Source organism: Carcharodon carcharias, chromosome 11, assembly GCF_017639515.1.
Source record: "Carcharodon carcharias isolate sCarCar2 chromosome 11, sCarCar2.pri, whole genome shotgun sequence".
In the NCBI taxonomy this organism is placed as follows: domain Eukaryota; kingdom Metazoa; phylum Chordata; class Chondrichthyes; order Lamniformes; family Lamnidae; genus Carcharodon; species Carcharodon carcharias.
Genome location: NC_054477.1, coordinates 23,261,146 through 23,274,351, shown reverse-complemented (window position 1 = coordinate 23,274,351; position 13,206 = coordinate 23,261,146). Strand labels below are relative to the sequence as shown.

Here is a 13,206-nt window from a genome sequence, read left to right as displayed (position 1 = left end):
ATGATCCCTTTAGATAGCATTGATGGGAGGGCCCTTCCTGCTGCTAAACACATATTCAGCTGTACCAGTTTAAAAGAGGGCATTAGTTGAAGTGCTGATTTCTAATATGGCAGCGCCAACATCAAATCACCAGCAAAAACAAGCATCACATATCAAACTTTACACTATCACTATCACTTTACTTCTGCAATTCAGCTCTTTTTTCCATGTTTGAACCAAGTCTGTAATGAGGCTGTGACCTGAGTGGTCCTGGTGGAACCGAGCTGAGCAGTAATGAGCATCGCTGCTTGATAACACCTTCGACAACACCTCCCATCACTTGGCTGATGGTTGAGGGTGGGCTGCTGGGGCAGTAATTGGCCAGATTGGATTTGTCCTACTTTTTGTGGACCGGATATACTTTGGTAATTTTCCTCTTTGTAAGGTAGATGTCAAATTTGTAAAATAAAATGTCAAAAAAGACTACATTTTGTGAGCAAAAGCAGCTACTTCAGAGATATCTGAAAAATGTAAGATTGTAACTGTTGACAGATAAAATAACCTTGGCTAGTTTGAATGTTCTCACGTTTACTCTTCTCTGTGCACACAAATAGATGAGGTAGCTTGTTTTGTCCTGAGGCCCTGATGCGGTCCTGGGATCATGAGAAACTGAGTGCTTGGTATGTGCAGCTAATAATACCTAAAGTTAAACCAAGAATGTTGGAGAATGCGATGTTGTACTGAGACCATGGGAAGGAAATGAGGAGATCAAAGGTTGGTCATCTTGAATCTTCATCCAAGCAACTGTAATGTTAAAGTAGTTGATTACTAAGGTTGAAGTCACGTCTTTTTTGTGTAAAAGTAGCTGTTCAATAGTTTCAAAATACTTAAATTAAAAAGCTGTGATGAGAAAAGTATCGATCGCTTTCAGCAGTAGACTTCCCCTGATTGCATAACATCTTGAGGTAGCATTTTCCTCAGAGGTCCTCACCTTAATAACATACATTCCATCTATAGGTGCCAACAGTTGAGTAACATTTCATAGGGGGATCAATTTGGAGCTCTTGCCTCTGTACCATGAGTTGAGGTTCTAATAATAGTGTCTAAGTTGTACATATTTTGTTTGGAATAAAACCCATTGATAACACAGAGCATACCTTAGAGTGGCTGAGCTGAAGCTGTGGGGCTTGTGGGGGTAGGTGTTGGGGGACATTTCCATCTTCCTCACTCCTTTACAGTGGCCTTGATTTTTAACCTCAGCTCACCTTCCCTATGACCTGCATTAGGTATTATTAGCTCAAAATACTAAAGATTCAGTTTCTCGTGGTATCAGGAGATTAAAAGGCTACACTTTGCAGTGATTATATCTATCTGGGATGATCATATCTATTTATCTAGCTTGGCATCAAAATTGTATTTGATAACGCTCCTGTAATGTGCCTTGGGATGTTTTACTGTCAAAGGCGTAATCTAAAGGTAAGTTGTTGTATATATTTACACGCACACAAAAGAATAAGCATATAGATGGATCCATGTGAAAATTAGAACTAACCAAAGTTAAGGCTGACATAAATGGTCTGGACTCAGGAGTTAGTGAAGATACAATCAAGTATTTGCTAAAAGGCCACCTCTGGAAAATTCACTTCCGGGGATCAGCAGAATGAAATCTTTACTGGAGATGAATATTCCTCCATTTCTCATCTGATTATTAAGAGAGAATCAATTTAGACTTTCCAATACTTTTCACAGGAAATGGCTTGCATTAAGATTGAGTGTGTCGTGAGGGACAAATACAGAATTGGAGAGAGTCCAGTTTGGGAAGAAAAGCATGGTTCTCTTCTATATGTGGACATCACTGGCCAGAAGGTGTGCAGATGGAATGCAATCACGAAACAAGTGAAGGAAATGCATGTTGGTAAGCAAAAGATATGTCTTCAATAGGACAGTCCCATTCCAAGCCTTATATGGTAATTGCTTCTTCTCTTTATTATAATGTGTGTAAACCTTCACTTTCAGAAGACTTTGCATAATGTGTACCCCTTTGACATTTCTGTGTAAAATCACCACAATGGTGCACAAAGTCTAAACTGAGTCTCGCCTTGTGCCATCGAACTTGTCCAAACCCCCCCATTCTTAAAATTTGTCTCAACCCATACTCCTGTCTGCACTGAAAGAAAGCCTTGAATTTATCTATCGCCTTATCACTTGTCTTAGAAATGTCCCAGAGCACTTCACATGGATGGCTTTGAAGCGGGTCACTATTGCTATGTAGGCAAATGTGGTAGTCATTTTGCGCACGGAGTAAGGTCCTACAAAGAGCAATGAGATGAGAGACTGGTTGATCTGCTTTGGTGGTGCTAAATGGGGGGATTGTTGATTGGGACAATGGGAGAACTTCAAACTCTTCTTCAAATAGTGTCATAAGTTTTTAATAGCCACATGAACAAGAGGAAGGGTATTAGAATTAGATGATTTGTCCGGAAGTGCAAGGCACTCTCAGTACTGCACTTGAATGAGGTATAGGAGCCCAGTCATTGTCTCTCATATATATGGAGATTATTATTTCTCTAAAATGAATAGGAAAGCTAGCTAAGGAGCTCAGGATATTTCTCACAAAGTCACAGAATTGTTACAATGCAGAATGAGGCCATTCAGCCCATTGTATCTGCACCAACTCTCCAAATGAGCAATACCCTCAGTGCCACTCTCCCGCCTTCTCCCCATAACCCTGAATATTCTTCCTTTTCACATAATAATCCAATTCCCTCTTGAATGTCATGTTTGAACCTACCTCAATCACAATCTCAGGAAGCACATTCCAGATCCTCTTAACCACTTCCTCCTCATTTCTCTATTGCTTCTTTTGCCAATTACCCTAAATCTGTGCCCTTGAGTTCTTGATCCTTTCTCTAGTAGGAACCGTTTCTCCCTATCTACACTGTCCAGATCCCTCATGATTTTGTATACCTCTGTAAAATCTCCTCTCAACCTTCTCCAAGGAGCATAGTCCCAACTTCTCCACTCTATTAATGTAACTCAAGTAATTTAATTTATATACCTCAATTCAGTCCTCTCCTCTTTAACAGCTGATGAAATATGTAAGCATTGCCTATGAAATATATTTTCCCACCAGACTTCTTATTCTCATTTTGTGTTACTTTGCTCCTGATTAACTGAACTTTCATATTCATAAAATAATAGTTAATCATATCTGAAAAAGTAGACAACACATCAATTAAACATAGGGAGAATGGATAAATTTCCAATGAAATAATGAAGGAACTTATAAAATAGGAAAGCTACCAAGAGAAAAAAGATGAAAAGCCAAGGATATCGCACAAAATAAGTTTTGAATTTATTTTTGGTCACCATCTTTGTTTCTTACTGAAGAAATAGGGGCATCAAAAATTGCAATGCCTACAAGGAAGTATCTTATTTATACATTGCTGCTTATATGTTTGAAATATCTCTCATAATGTTTTCAAATAGAAGTCCATTCCTGTCAAAGAAGCCTCTGGCTTGAGCTAACAGGATACTAAAGAGCCGACACTGACCAAATTATATGAAAATCCTGATAATGAAGCCCATTACAGCCTCTAGGGTGCACGTGTTATCTGAGGGAATTGGATTATTATGTGAAAAGGAAGAAAACTCCCCAAATTGACCAATATTCTTGCGAGTAAGCAGTCTGTGGAGAAAAATCCTAGTATGCATCATAGAGTCAGAGTCATTATGTCACAGAAGGAGGCCATTTGACCCATTCAGTCCCTGTTGAACTGCACCAGTATGACTGTTGTTACGATACCAGTAAAGACTGATAACGTTTTAAAATAGATGAATTTCCCAGCAACTGACAGAACCAAATGACAAGATTTCATGTTTTAAGACTTTTAATGTATCAAACAAACTAAAATCAACATAGGCCAAACATTATTTAGCAGGCAACTAATACACCAAACTAACGGAATTGAGATGCATCTTACAACTGCTTTTGTTGGGTGCTGCACTTCTGGCAGATGTGCAGCATTACAAAAACAAGTTCAAAGTTACTCCCAGCTTTCCAGGAGGTTCACTTCGTCCTGCCACACTAGGTGGAACCTCCCCAGTGTCCTTCAAAAATTGTTCCACTCAGCCCAAGTCTTCCAGATCTGACTTTTACCAGCAAGGTCACTTCAGTGACCCCTTGTTCCTTAAATCTCTGACTTTCACCAGCAAAACCCATCGTGACCCAGATGGGGTTTTACAACAATCATTGCCTTGTCATTATTAGACTTTTAATTCCAGATTTTTAAATTGACTTTAAATGCCACCATCTGCTGTGGCAAGATTCAAACCCAGGTCCCCAGAGCATTACCTTGGGCCTCTGGATTACTTGTCCAGTGACAATACCACTACGCCAATTGACAGCAACATGGTCATTCACTGAGTATGTCAGGACTTGCTGTTTGCATAATTGATGAACAACAATACTATATGAAGTATTAACTAATCTTAATGTAAGTCGCAACAACAATGTTACAGCTGACTTGCCCCTGCAGTCTGGAGAGGGAAAAACTCTAATTTTTGTTACTATTCAGTGGGCCCCTGCCAGCAGGTTTGTGATGTCTACCTTCCCCTGAGTCAAATAACCTTTTGTAATTTTGTAAGGTAACTCCTTGTTTCATGAATCTCCAAAAGTCCTGTTGGTTCTGCCCCTTTCCTTTCAAGCAGGAAATGAATCTGCATCCTGCTTGATGGTTAACATAAAACAGTCCTTCTCTGCTTCTCCACACAGCAGTAGCTGCTTTGTCTCTCTCTACTTGTGTCTCAAAAGGCAACTACCTTTTTTCTGGGAGTTAATGTGTAAAGGTGTGAAACTGTCACTTGATCTCAAACTCTGAGTTTCTTCCCCATGGCAGGCAGATCACATGGGCCTGTCTCCAAGCAGAGATGTTTAGTATGACTTCACCATCCCCCTTTTCAGAATGCTCTGTTTCATTTCAGGATATTTCAAAGCACAACCATCTTATTAAGCTCAGCTTCATAACTCAGTGCAAAATCAGTCTGTGTAGAGAACTGACAGCATGCTGAAAAGATACCTCAATCGAAATGTAATGAAGGGAATGAAATTGGGTGGATTCTCTTTCACAATTTTTTTTGTTCATGGGATGTGGGCATCACTGGCTAGGCCAGCATTTATTGTTCATCCCTAATTGCCTCTTGCTCCGAGGGCATTTAAGAGTCAACCACATTGCTGTGGGTCTGGAGACACAGGTAGGCCAGGTAAGGATGGCAGATTTCCTTCCCTAAAGGACATTCGTGACCCAGATGGGGTTTTACAACAATCATTGCCTTGTCATTATTAGACTTTTAATTCCAGATTTTTAAATTGACTTTAAATGCCACCATCTGCTGTGGCAAGATTCAAACCCAGGTCCCCAGAGCATTACCCTGGGCCTCTGGATTACTAGTCCAGTGACAATACCACTACGCCAATTGACAGCAACATGGTCATTCACTGAGTATGTCAGGACTTGCTGTTTGCATAATTGATGAACAACAATACTCTGTGCAGTATTAACTAATCTTAATGTAAGCAGCAACAGAAATGTTACAGCTGACTTGCCCCTGCAGTCTGGAGAGGGAAGAAGTCAGTAATTTCTGTTACTATTCAGTGGGACCCTGCCAACAGGATTGTGATGTCTACCTTCCCCTGAGTCAAAAAACCTTTTGTAATTCACTAGGTAGGTGCATGCATAATGAATTGCTGCTTGTTCAAAGCTCAGAAGGGGGAAAATGTGGGGAAGGGACCAGAATGATTCACCTTACCAGGTTACATACATCTCTAATTCCACAGATGCTCCTGTTGGCTCAGCGGTCCCTCGAAGATCAGGGGGATATGTTCTGGCAGTCGGAAAAAGGTTTGCCTTTCTGGACTGGGAACAAGAAACAGTTACTGAAATTACTTCGGTTGACCAGGATAAAGCAAACAACAGATTTAATGATGGCAAAGTGGACCCTGCTGGGCGGTTCTTTGCAGGTTTGTCACAATCAAGTTCTTTTGCATTTTACTTCTCCATCCACATCGAGCTTAACTGAAATTGAATTTCAGCATTTTACCCTTGTGTTGATCTGGTCTACTTTAATCTACCTTAGATAGGGTATTTAAGGCTTAAAACAGGTTGTAAAATGGGGCTGGGGAGGGCAGGAGTAGGCTTTTTTTGGAAAAATGGACTAGAGGGGCTGAATGGCCTTCCTCATCAAAACTCATGTTTTGTGCTCATGGTACTTGTACCTTAGAACAAAACAAGCATTGAGGCCTGAGGGATTCAGATAATTATAAATAAGGCATCAGACACCTGAAAGAATTTGAAAAAAAAATTCATTCCTGAGACATGGTCTCATTGGCAATGCTGACATTGATTGCTCAATGCTAGTTGCCTTTGGGAATTATTGAATGGTTGCAGTGGTTGTGGTGAAGGTACTCTTATAATGCTGTTATGTAGGGAGTTCGAGGCTTTGAATCAGTGTTAATGAAGGAACAATATAATTCCAAGTCAGAATAGTATGTGACTTGGAGGGACACTTGGAGATTATGATGTTCCCATGCATCTAATGTCCTTGTCATTCTTGATGGTGGAGGTCACTGCTTCGGGCAATAATCTAATCAACAAACTGAGAAGCTTTAGCCATAGAATTTTTTAGGTAGTAATCTTAGGGTTCCTCTGCAGATGAAGAAAATTACCAGACTTGCTAAATTTTCTATCCAATAACAATGAATATCTAACCCAATATCTAGATGATATATAACAGACTTGAAATAAAGTCCTGAAATGTTTTCATTAAAAAAAAATACTTTTATGTATCTTAAGTTTTGAATCTATCCTTGTGCTGGCAGAGACACTAATGGCTGATGTACGCTTTCTTGCTACATCATGACACTTAGACATAAAGATTAATGATTATGACAGAGAATATAGAATTATTTTCCAATCCTTAGTTGCATTATCTCTAGTTTACACTATACATGAATGTGACTTCCCTATTGGATGTGTGGGGTTGTGGGATCATGCCTACCGTCTCAATAAATAGAAATGTTGGCATGTGCGTCTGAAGGAAGGCTATTAATGCATTTGGGAAGCTGCAATGGTTAGTGTTTACAGGGCTAATGCTGACTTCTGCTACAGGGACCATGGCAATGGAGACTCGTCCAGCTGAGGTAGAAAGGCACCAGGGATCAGTGTACTCCCTGCAGGCTGACCACTCTGTGGTTAAGCACTTTGACCAAGTGGACATTTCTAATGGTCTGGATTGGTCACCGGATCGCAAGGTCTTCTATTATATAGACAGTTTATCATTCGCTGTGGATGCATTTGACTACGACCTGCAGTCAGGAAAAATCTGTAAGTATATTTCAAGATGCACTCATTCGTGTGATATGTGTGATACGTATGTATTTTTTTAGAACAATATGTTCTTGCCCTCTCGGTTGCTATGCCATAAATTATACGTGGCTGAAAGGAAGAAAGGGTAAAGCTGCTCCTGAACCTCTCTGTGTGAAAGCACAGTGGGAATTTTACAGCCCCTTCGCAGTGGGGACAGGGCTGTAAAATCCGGTGAGCCATTCTAAATTCCACTCACTTTCACTGTCAAATTCCAGCCCATGTGTGTGAGATAGATACTGAGCTTGCTCTTTGTCTGATTTGTCCCTCCAAGGCCAATGGGGAAACGCCTGATTGCCTCTTGATGCCTCACTGATGACACAGCTGAGGTCGGAAACTCTGCTTGGTTTCTCTTAGGAACTTGAGCCCTGTCAGTCTCAGGCAGCATGTTAAGGTTCCAAAACTCTGTTTATGTTATACCTGGTTGTTTATGTTAATTGTTTAGATCCATGACCAAAATTAACTTTTTGTTCATGGCATGGGTTTTTAAATGAGTGACAGGTAAACCTTTTTTGGGCAACCTTTTTTGTTAAAGTTTCTTTATTTACTCCATTCACTGCAGCCCTGCCTAGCCTTGTCAGCTTAGCTCAGTTAGCAGCATCTGTATCTCAGGTTGCGATTATATCATCTAGGTTACCATTCAGTGCAGTACTGAAGAAGTGCTGTATTGTCAGTGGTGCTCTCCTTTGATTAAATATTAAAGCAAAATCCTCTCCGTTTCAATGGTTCAGGTAGATGCGAAAGCTCCCATGGCAATAATCGAAGAATAACAAGCAGTTCTACCAGAGTCTCAGCCAAACTCCTTCCTCAACTAAAATCAGCGAAAACAAATTCAGCTACTGTGTTTATTTATGGTCAGGTTTCCCTTCCTGCCATCTGAGGAGTTGGTGGAGAGCACATCCCCACCGAGACTGCCATTCAAGACTCCAAAATGTTAATTGGCTAGAGGTGGGACTTCCACCCCTCACTCAAGAGGAAGTCCCACCTCAGAGAGCTGCTGCCAACCTGATTGCCAATCAGAAGCTGCAGTGAACAGGACTGGGATTGCAAGCAATCCCCAAAGCCTAAGTCCCAGAAATCCAAGACCGGGCAAGTGTGGGGTTCTTAGGGTGTGTTAGGGAGGTGATGTCCAGGGCGGTCAACAGAGAGGTTTGGGGGAGGGTATTGGTGGAGAGGCTGGCGGGGAGGGGGGGGGGGTGGTGGCGGGGAAGACCACCCAAAGGTGCCTTTTGGGCTGGGTGACTAATGTTAAAAGGAGGCTGCTGAAGGAGGCACCCCTCCCATCACACTTGCCGCCCAAGGCCTGATCAAGGTTAATTTTTGGACCTCCTCCCCACTGGCCCCTGAATTTCTCCTCCCCTATCTGAAAATTTTGAGGCCGGTGAGAAACAGTCCTTAATTGGCCAGTAATTGGCCACTTAAGGGCCTCAATTGCGGCAAGGGTGGGGGGACCGGCCTTGACCTCGTCTGTCCCAGTGGAAAATTGCGGAGAGGTTGGGGCAGGTGGGAGCCCAGTGGGAAGGCTATCTGAAAAATTTTATGGCCATACCCCCACCTATAAACCCACCAGCAGGGGAACGTAAAATTCTGCCCATGTGACAATGGTGGTTGAAATCCTTTTATTCACTATATGCATCAGTTAATACATTTACATCAAGTTCTCCTGCTGATTGTTCTAATCAAATATTATCATTAACCTGTAGAGTGCATGAGAATTTGACATAAATAGTAAAAATAATGCACAGGTCTTTCAACCCTCACTGGGAAGGGCTAACTTGGTCAGGGAAGCCTTATTTCAGGTTCTAACTCTTTATAGGGAAGGGCCTTATTAATTTTCCAATTAATTAGCCTTTAATTTATTTTAATTAACTGCATAGCAAATCGAAGACGTGTGTACAAGCTTGAACAGGAGGAGGCTATTCCAGATGGACAGTGCATCGATGCAGAGGGAAAGCTTTGGATTGCCTGCTACAATGGTGGGAGAGTCCTTCGTATTGATCCAGAGACTGGTAAGTCAATTAAATCTGCAAACAGTGGTGTCCAATATCATGCTTGAGAAAACTACAGCAATTTGCTATTTTGGCACCTCAATACAAGCGTCAGAGTTAATTTTATAGTTTTAAAACCCATTTGTGTTATCTTTTCTTCCCTTTAATCTCCCACTTAATATCCTCCAGCCAGCGCATTATCTATTGCTGGCCTGACACAGACTATTATTAGTGATAAGGGTGACCTACTCGCAAGCAACTTTTAAACCACAAGTCAATGCCAATATCTCTTTCTATCATCCCGACTAGGAAACTCCTCCTGAAAACTTGACTGAGTACAGTGACTCACTGTGTGGGCTATTGTGGGTTCAAGCCCAAGATCTACCACTCTGTGGCACTTTTCCAAATCCGTCCTAGCCTAGGCAAATCAATAAGTCTTTCACTGGTGAGGGCTGTCATGGCCTGGAGGTAGGCATTGTTGCTGATGCAAAGCTCTGTTGAATAGTACTCTAAGGTTTTGCTCAATCTGACTTAATCGAAGTGAATGGTTGAGGAAGAGGGTAGGGTCAGTGACAGAGCAGAGTTTGAAATGAGGGGAGGGGTGAATATACTGGTTTCCTGATATTCAATCAGCGGAAGTTTGTGACTCATCAATGACTTCATGGCGGGCAGCCATCAAATCAAGGGACATGCTGAAGAGGTTGAGCTGGATGTCATCAGCATTGGCCATCTGTGAAGGAGCAGAATATAGATGAGGAAAGGGTCAAGGGTAGCTACTCATGGATTCAAGTAGTGAAAGTGCAGGGGTGGAAAGAGAAATCATTGCTGAAGATGTGCTGACTTTATTTGGTTGCGTTATAATGAAATTGCATGAAGGTTACTTATGGAAATGGACAATGGGGGCATTCAGTAGTAAGTTATTATGACAGATAGTCATAACAACACAGGAGGCCATTCAGCCCATCGAGTCTGTGCAGGCTCTCCGTAGCTCAATCAGTTAGACCTTTTCTCTGCTCTATCCTCAAAGCCCTAGAAATTTATTTCCCTCAAGTACCCATCCAAATCCCGGTTGAGATCATTGCTCATCTCCCCTTCCACCACACTAGTAGGCTTGAGTTCCGAGCCACTACCACTTGCTGTGTAAAAAAGTTATTCCTCACATCCCCTCATATCTCTTCCCAAAACTTAAAATCTATGTTCTCTATTCCTTCTACCATAGCTAATGGGAACAACTTTTCTTTGTCTTCTTTATCAAAAGCTGTCATAATCTTGTACACCTCAATCAGACCTCCCATCAACCTCCTTTACTCCAAGGAGAACAATCTCCTCTTCTCTAATCTAACCTCGTCTTTAATCTCCCTCATCCCTGGAACCATTCTGGTTGGTAGAGGTCAACAAAGTCAATTTCTTGTTTGAGCTCAGTTTTAGAATTTTGCACCAAGACCTAGTGCTTGATCTCCTGCTATAGGTTTGAAATGGCATAAACATGTCAAAAAGGCACTTTATGTCATTTCTCCAGTGGATACTGGGAGAACCCACCTTCTTCCTCATTAGATTCAAATTCAGTAAATCCAATATGAGTAGACTCTAAAACCCTAGTCTGAATTAATCTAAATCCTCATTTTACTCACAAAGGCAGTGAAGCCTAAAGTCAAAGAAAAAATAACAGATAAAACTGTTTCTTTCAGGCAAAAGAATCCAGACAGTGAAACTGCCAGTTGACAAGACAACATCTTGTTGCTTTGGAGGAAAAGATTACTCTGAACTTTACATAACATCAGCTGCAGATGGAATGGATGAAGACTGGAATCGAAGACAACCGGAAGCAGGTGGCATTTTTAAGGTAGATAGATACTAAAGTGTTATTTTTTTAAAATTCATTTTATGGGATGTAGGCCTTGCTGGCTCAGTCAGCATTTATTGCCCATCCCTAATTGCCCTTGAGAAGATGGTCTTCTTGAACAGCTGCAGCCCATGTGGTATAGGTACACCCACAGTGCTGTTAGGGAGAGAGTTCCAGGATTTTGACCCAGCAACTGGAAGGAATGGCGATATAGTTCCAAGTCAGGATGGTGAGTGGTTTGGAGGGGAACTTGCAGGTGGTGGTGTTCCCATGTGTCTGCTACCCTTGTCCTTCTGGATGATAGCAGTCATGAATTTGGAAGGTGCTATTGGACGAGCCTTGGTGAGTTGCTGCAGTGCATCTTGTGGATGGTAGCACACTGCTGCCACTGCATGTCGGTGGTGGAGGGAGTGACTGGGGTGCCAACAAAGGTTGCTTTGTCCTGGATGGCGTGGAGCTTCTTGGATAAATATTTGATAAATATTTGGTGCTATAAAATTCTATGATTCCATTATTTTCAGGCAAAGGAGACCTCACCAAATAGTTTATTGACAGTCTTTCATATATTTAATGCTGCTATCCCATGGATATTTCTAATGCTCAATGATGTACTGGCTTATGATAGGGTGACAGCAGTGAGATCACATCAGTGACAAGTCATTATGACATCCATTCCCTCTGTAGCCTCTCATATGGGATGTTTGCACTAAACAGATTGTATCATCAAGTTACCACTTGGGACAAGTAAAACTAGTCGGCTACTTATCCAAAAGAGAAAGTGCTCAGAAGGTATAGGAGTAGAAATTCATCTAGGACAGTGGTGCCAAATAGGTAGCCTTGGATCGGTCAACTCTTTGTACACAGCACCTGATATTTAATTTTATTGATTGCAATGGAATTAAATACAGCATTACTCAAATGTCATCTTAATATACAAATCAATTTATTATGAAAAGAATGATTTCTTCAGGATCTTCACTGTGTCACTTTTTAATGGTTGAGTGTGTGAATATAATGCTCAGTGTCAGCTTGCCTCAGTGGTAGCCCTCTCACTGTAGGTTCAAGCACCACTATGGGACTGGAGTACATCCTCTAATTTATACAAAAATTAATGTTCAGCCTATTTTATTTTCTGTTTCAGATTACTGGGCTTGGAGTGAAGGGAATTCCACCATATTCATATGCAGGATAAAAAAACACTTCCAACCACCTAAAAGTTACATTCTGTGCAACTATGATGCCAACCTGCTCAAAGCAACTTCAACTGCAAGCTTTACAAAATTGAAAAATATCATCTTGTGGATGCACTGATAAATCATTAAACTCTGTTGCTCCACATGATCTTTTTCCTACTTTTCCCATATTCTAATCCTGGTTTAACATGTAGTTCTCAATAACACTCAAATGTTGGTGATGGTCATCTCAACATTCAATAAAAATGATTTCTTCAAGGCTCTGTACTGTGTCATTTTGTTTTGGATGGTTGCAAGTGTGAATGTAGTGTTAAGTGTCAGCTTGCTTCAGTGGCAGCACTATTGTCATGGGTTCAAGCCCTACCAAGGGATTTGGGTACATTATCTAGGCTGACACTTCAGTTCAGTGCTGATCAAAAATGTTGCATTGTCAGTTAAGGTGTTAAACTGGGGCCCCACCTGCCATCAAAGGTGGGTACAGAACATCTCAAGGTACAATTTGAATAAGTGTAGGTGAGTCCTTATATTCCTCAACCAGCACCGAGGACCAGTTAGTTATCTCAATTGCTGTTTATTGTGCATAAATTGTTGCATTTTTGCCTACAAAAGAACAGTGAAAGCCACCTGTGATTTTTTTCAGGGTTTTTTTTAACAATGATATTACAGCATAAAAGGGGAAGTTCTCGTCAATTCAGTGATTTCCAACTGATTGCAGAGTGGGTAGATTAGAGAATTGGGTAGGGGCTAGAGGTCAGTGTGCCCGATTCAATGGTCAGAAATTA

The 13,206-nt window shown here is 41.2% G+C and overlaps 1 protein-coding gene across 2 annotated transcripts; it reads left to right on the top strand.

Moving 5' to 3' along the window:
* The first annotated feature begins 1,731 nt into the window (after positions 1–1,731).
* Positions 1,732–12,486, top strand: LOC121284274 (regucalcin-like). Of its 2 annotated transcripts, XM_041199619.1 has the most exons (6): positions 1,732–1,894; positions 5,816–5,998; positions 7,146–7,361; positions 9,278–9,409; positions 11,077–11,231; positions 12,373–12,486. In XM_041199619.1, the coding sequence occupies exons 1-6, from the start codon at positions 1,732–1,734 to the stop codon at positions 12,421–12,423; spliced, it is 900 nt and encodes a 299-aa protein (XP_041055553.1). In that variant the 3' UTR covers positions 12,424–12,486. The 2 variants fall into 2 exon arrangements, with proteins under 2 accessions (XP_041055553.1, XP_041055554.1); XM_041199620.1 differs by lacking the exon at positions 7,146–7,361.
* The last annotated feature ends 720 nt before the right edge of the window (positions 12,487–13,206 follow it).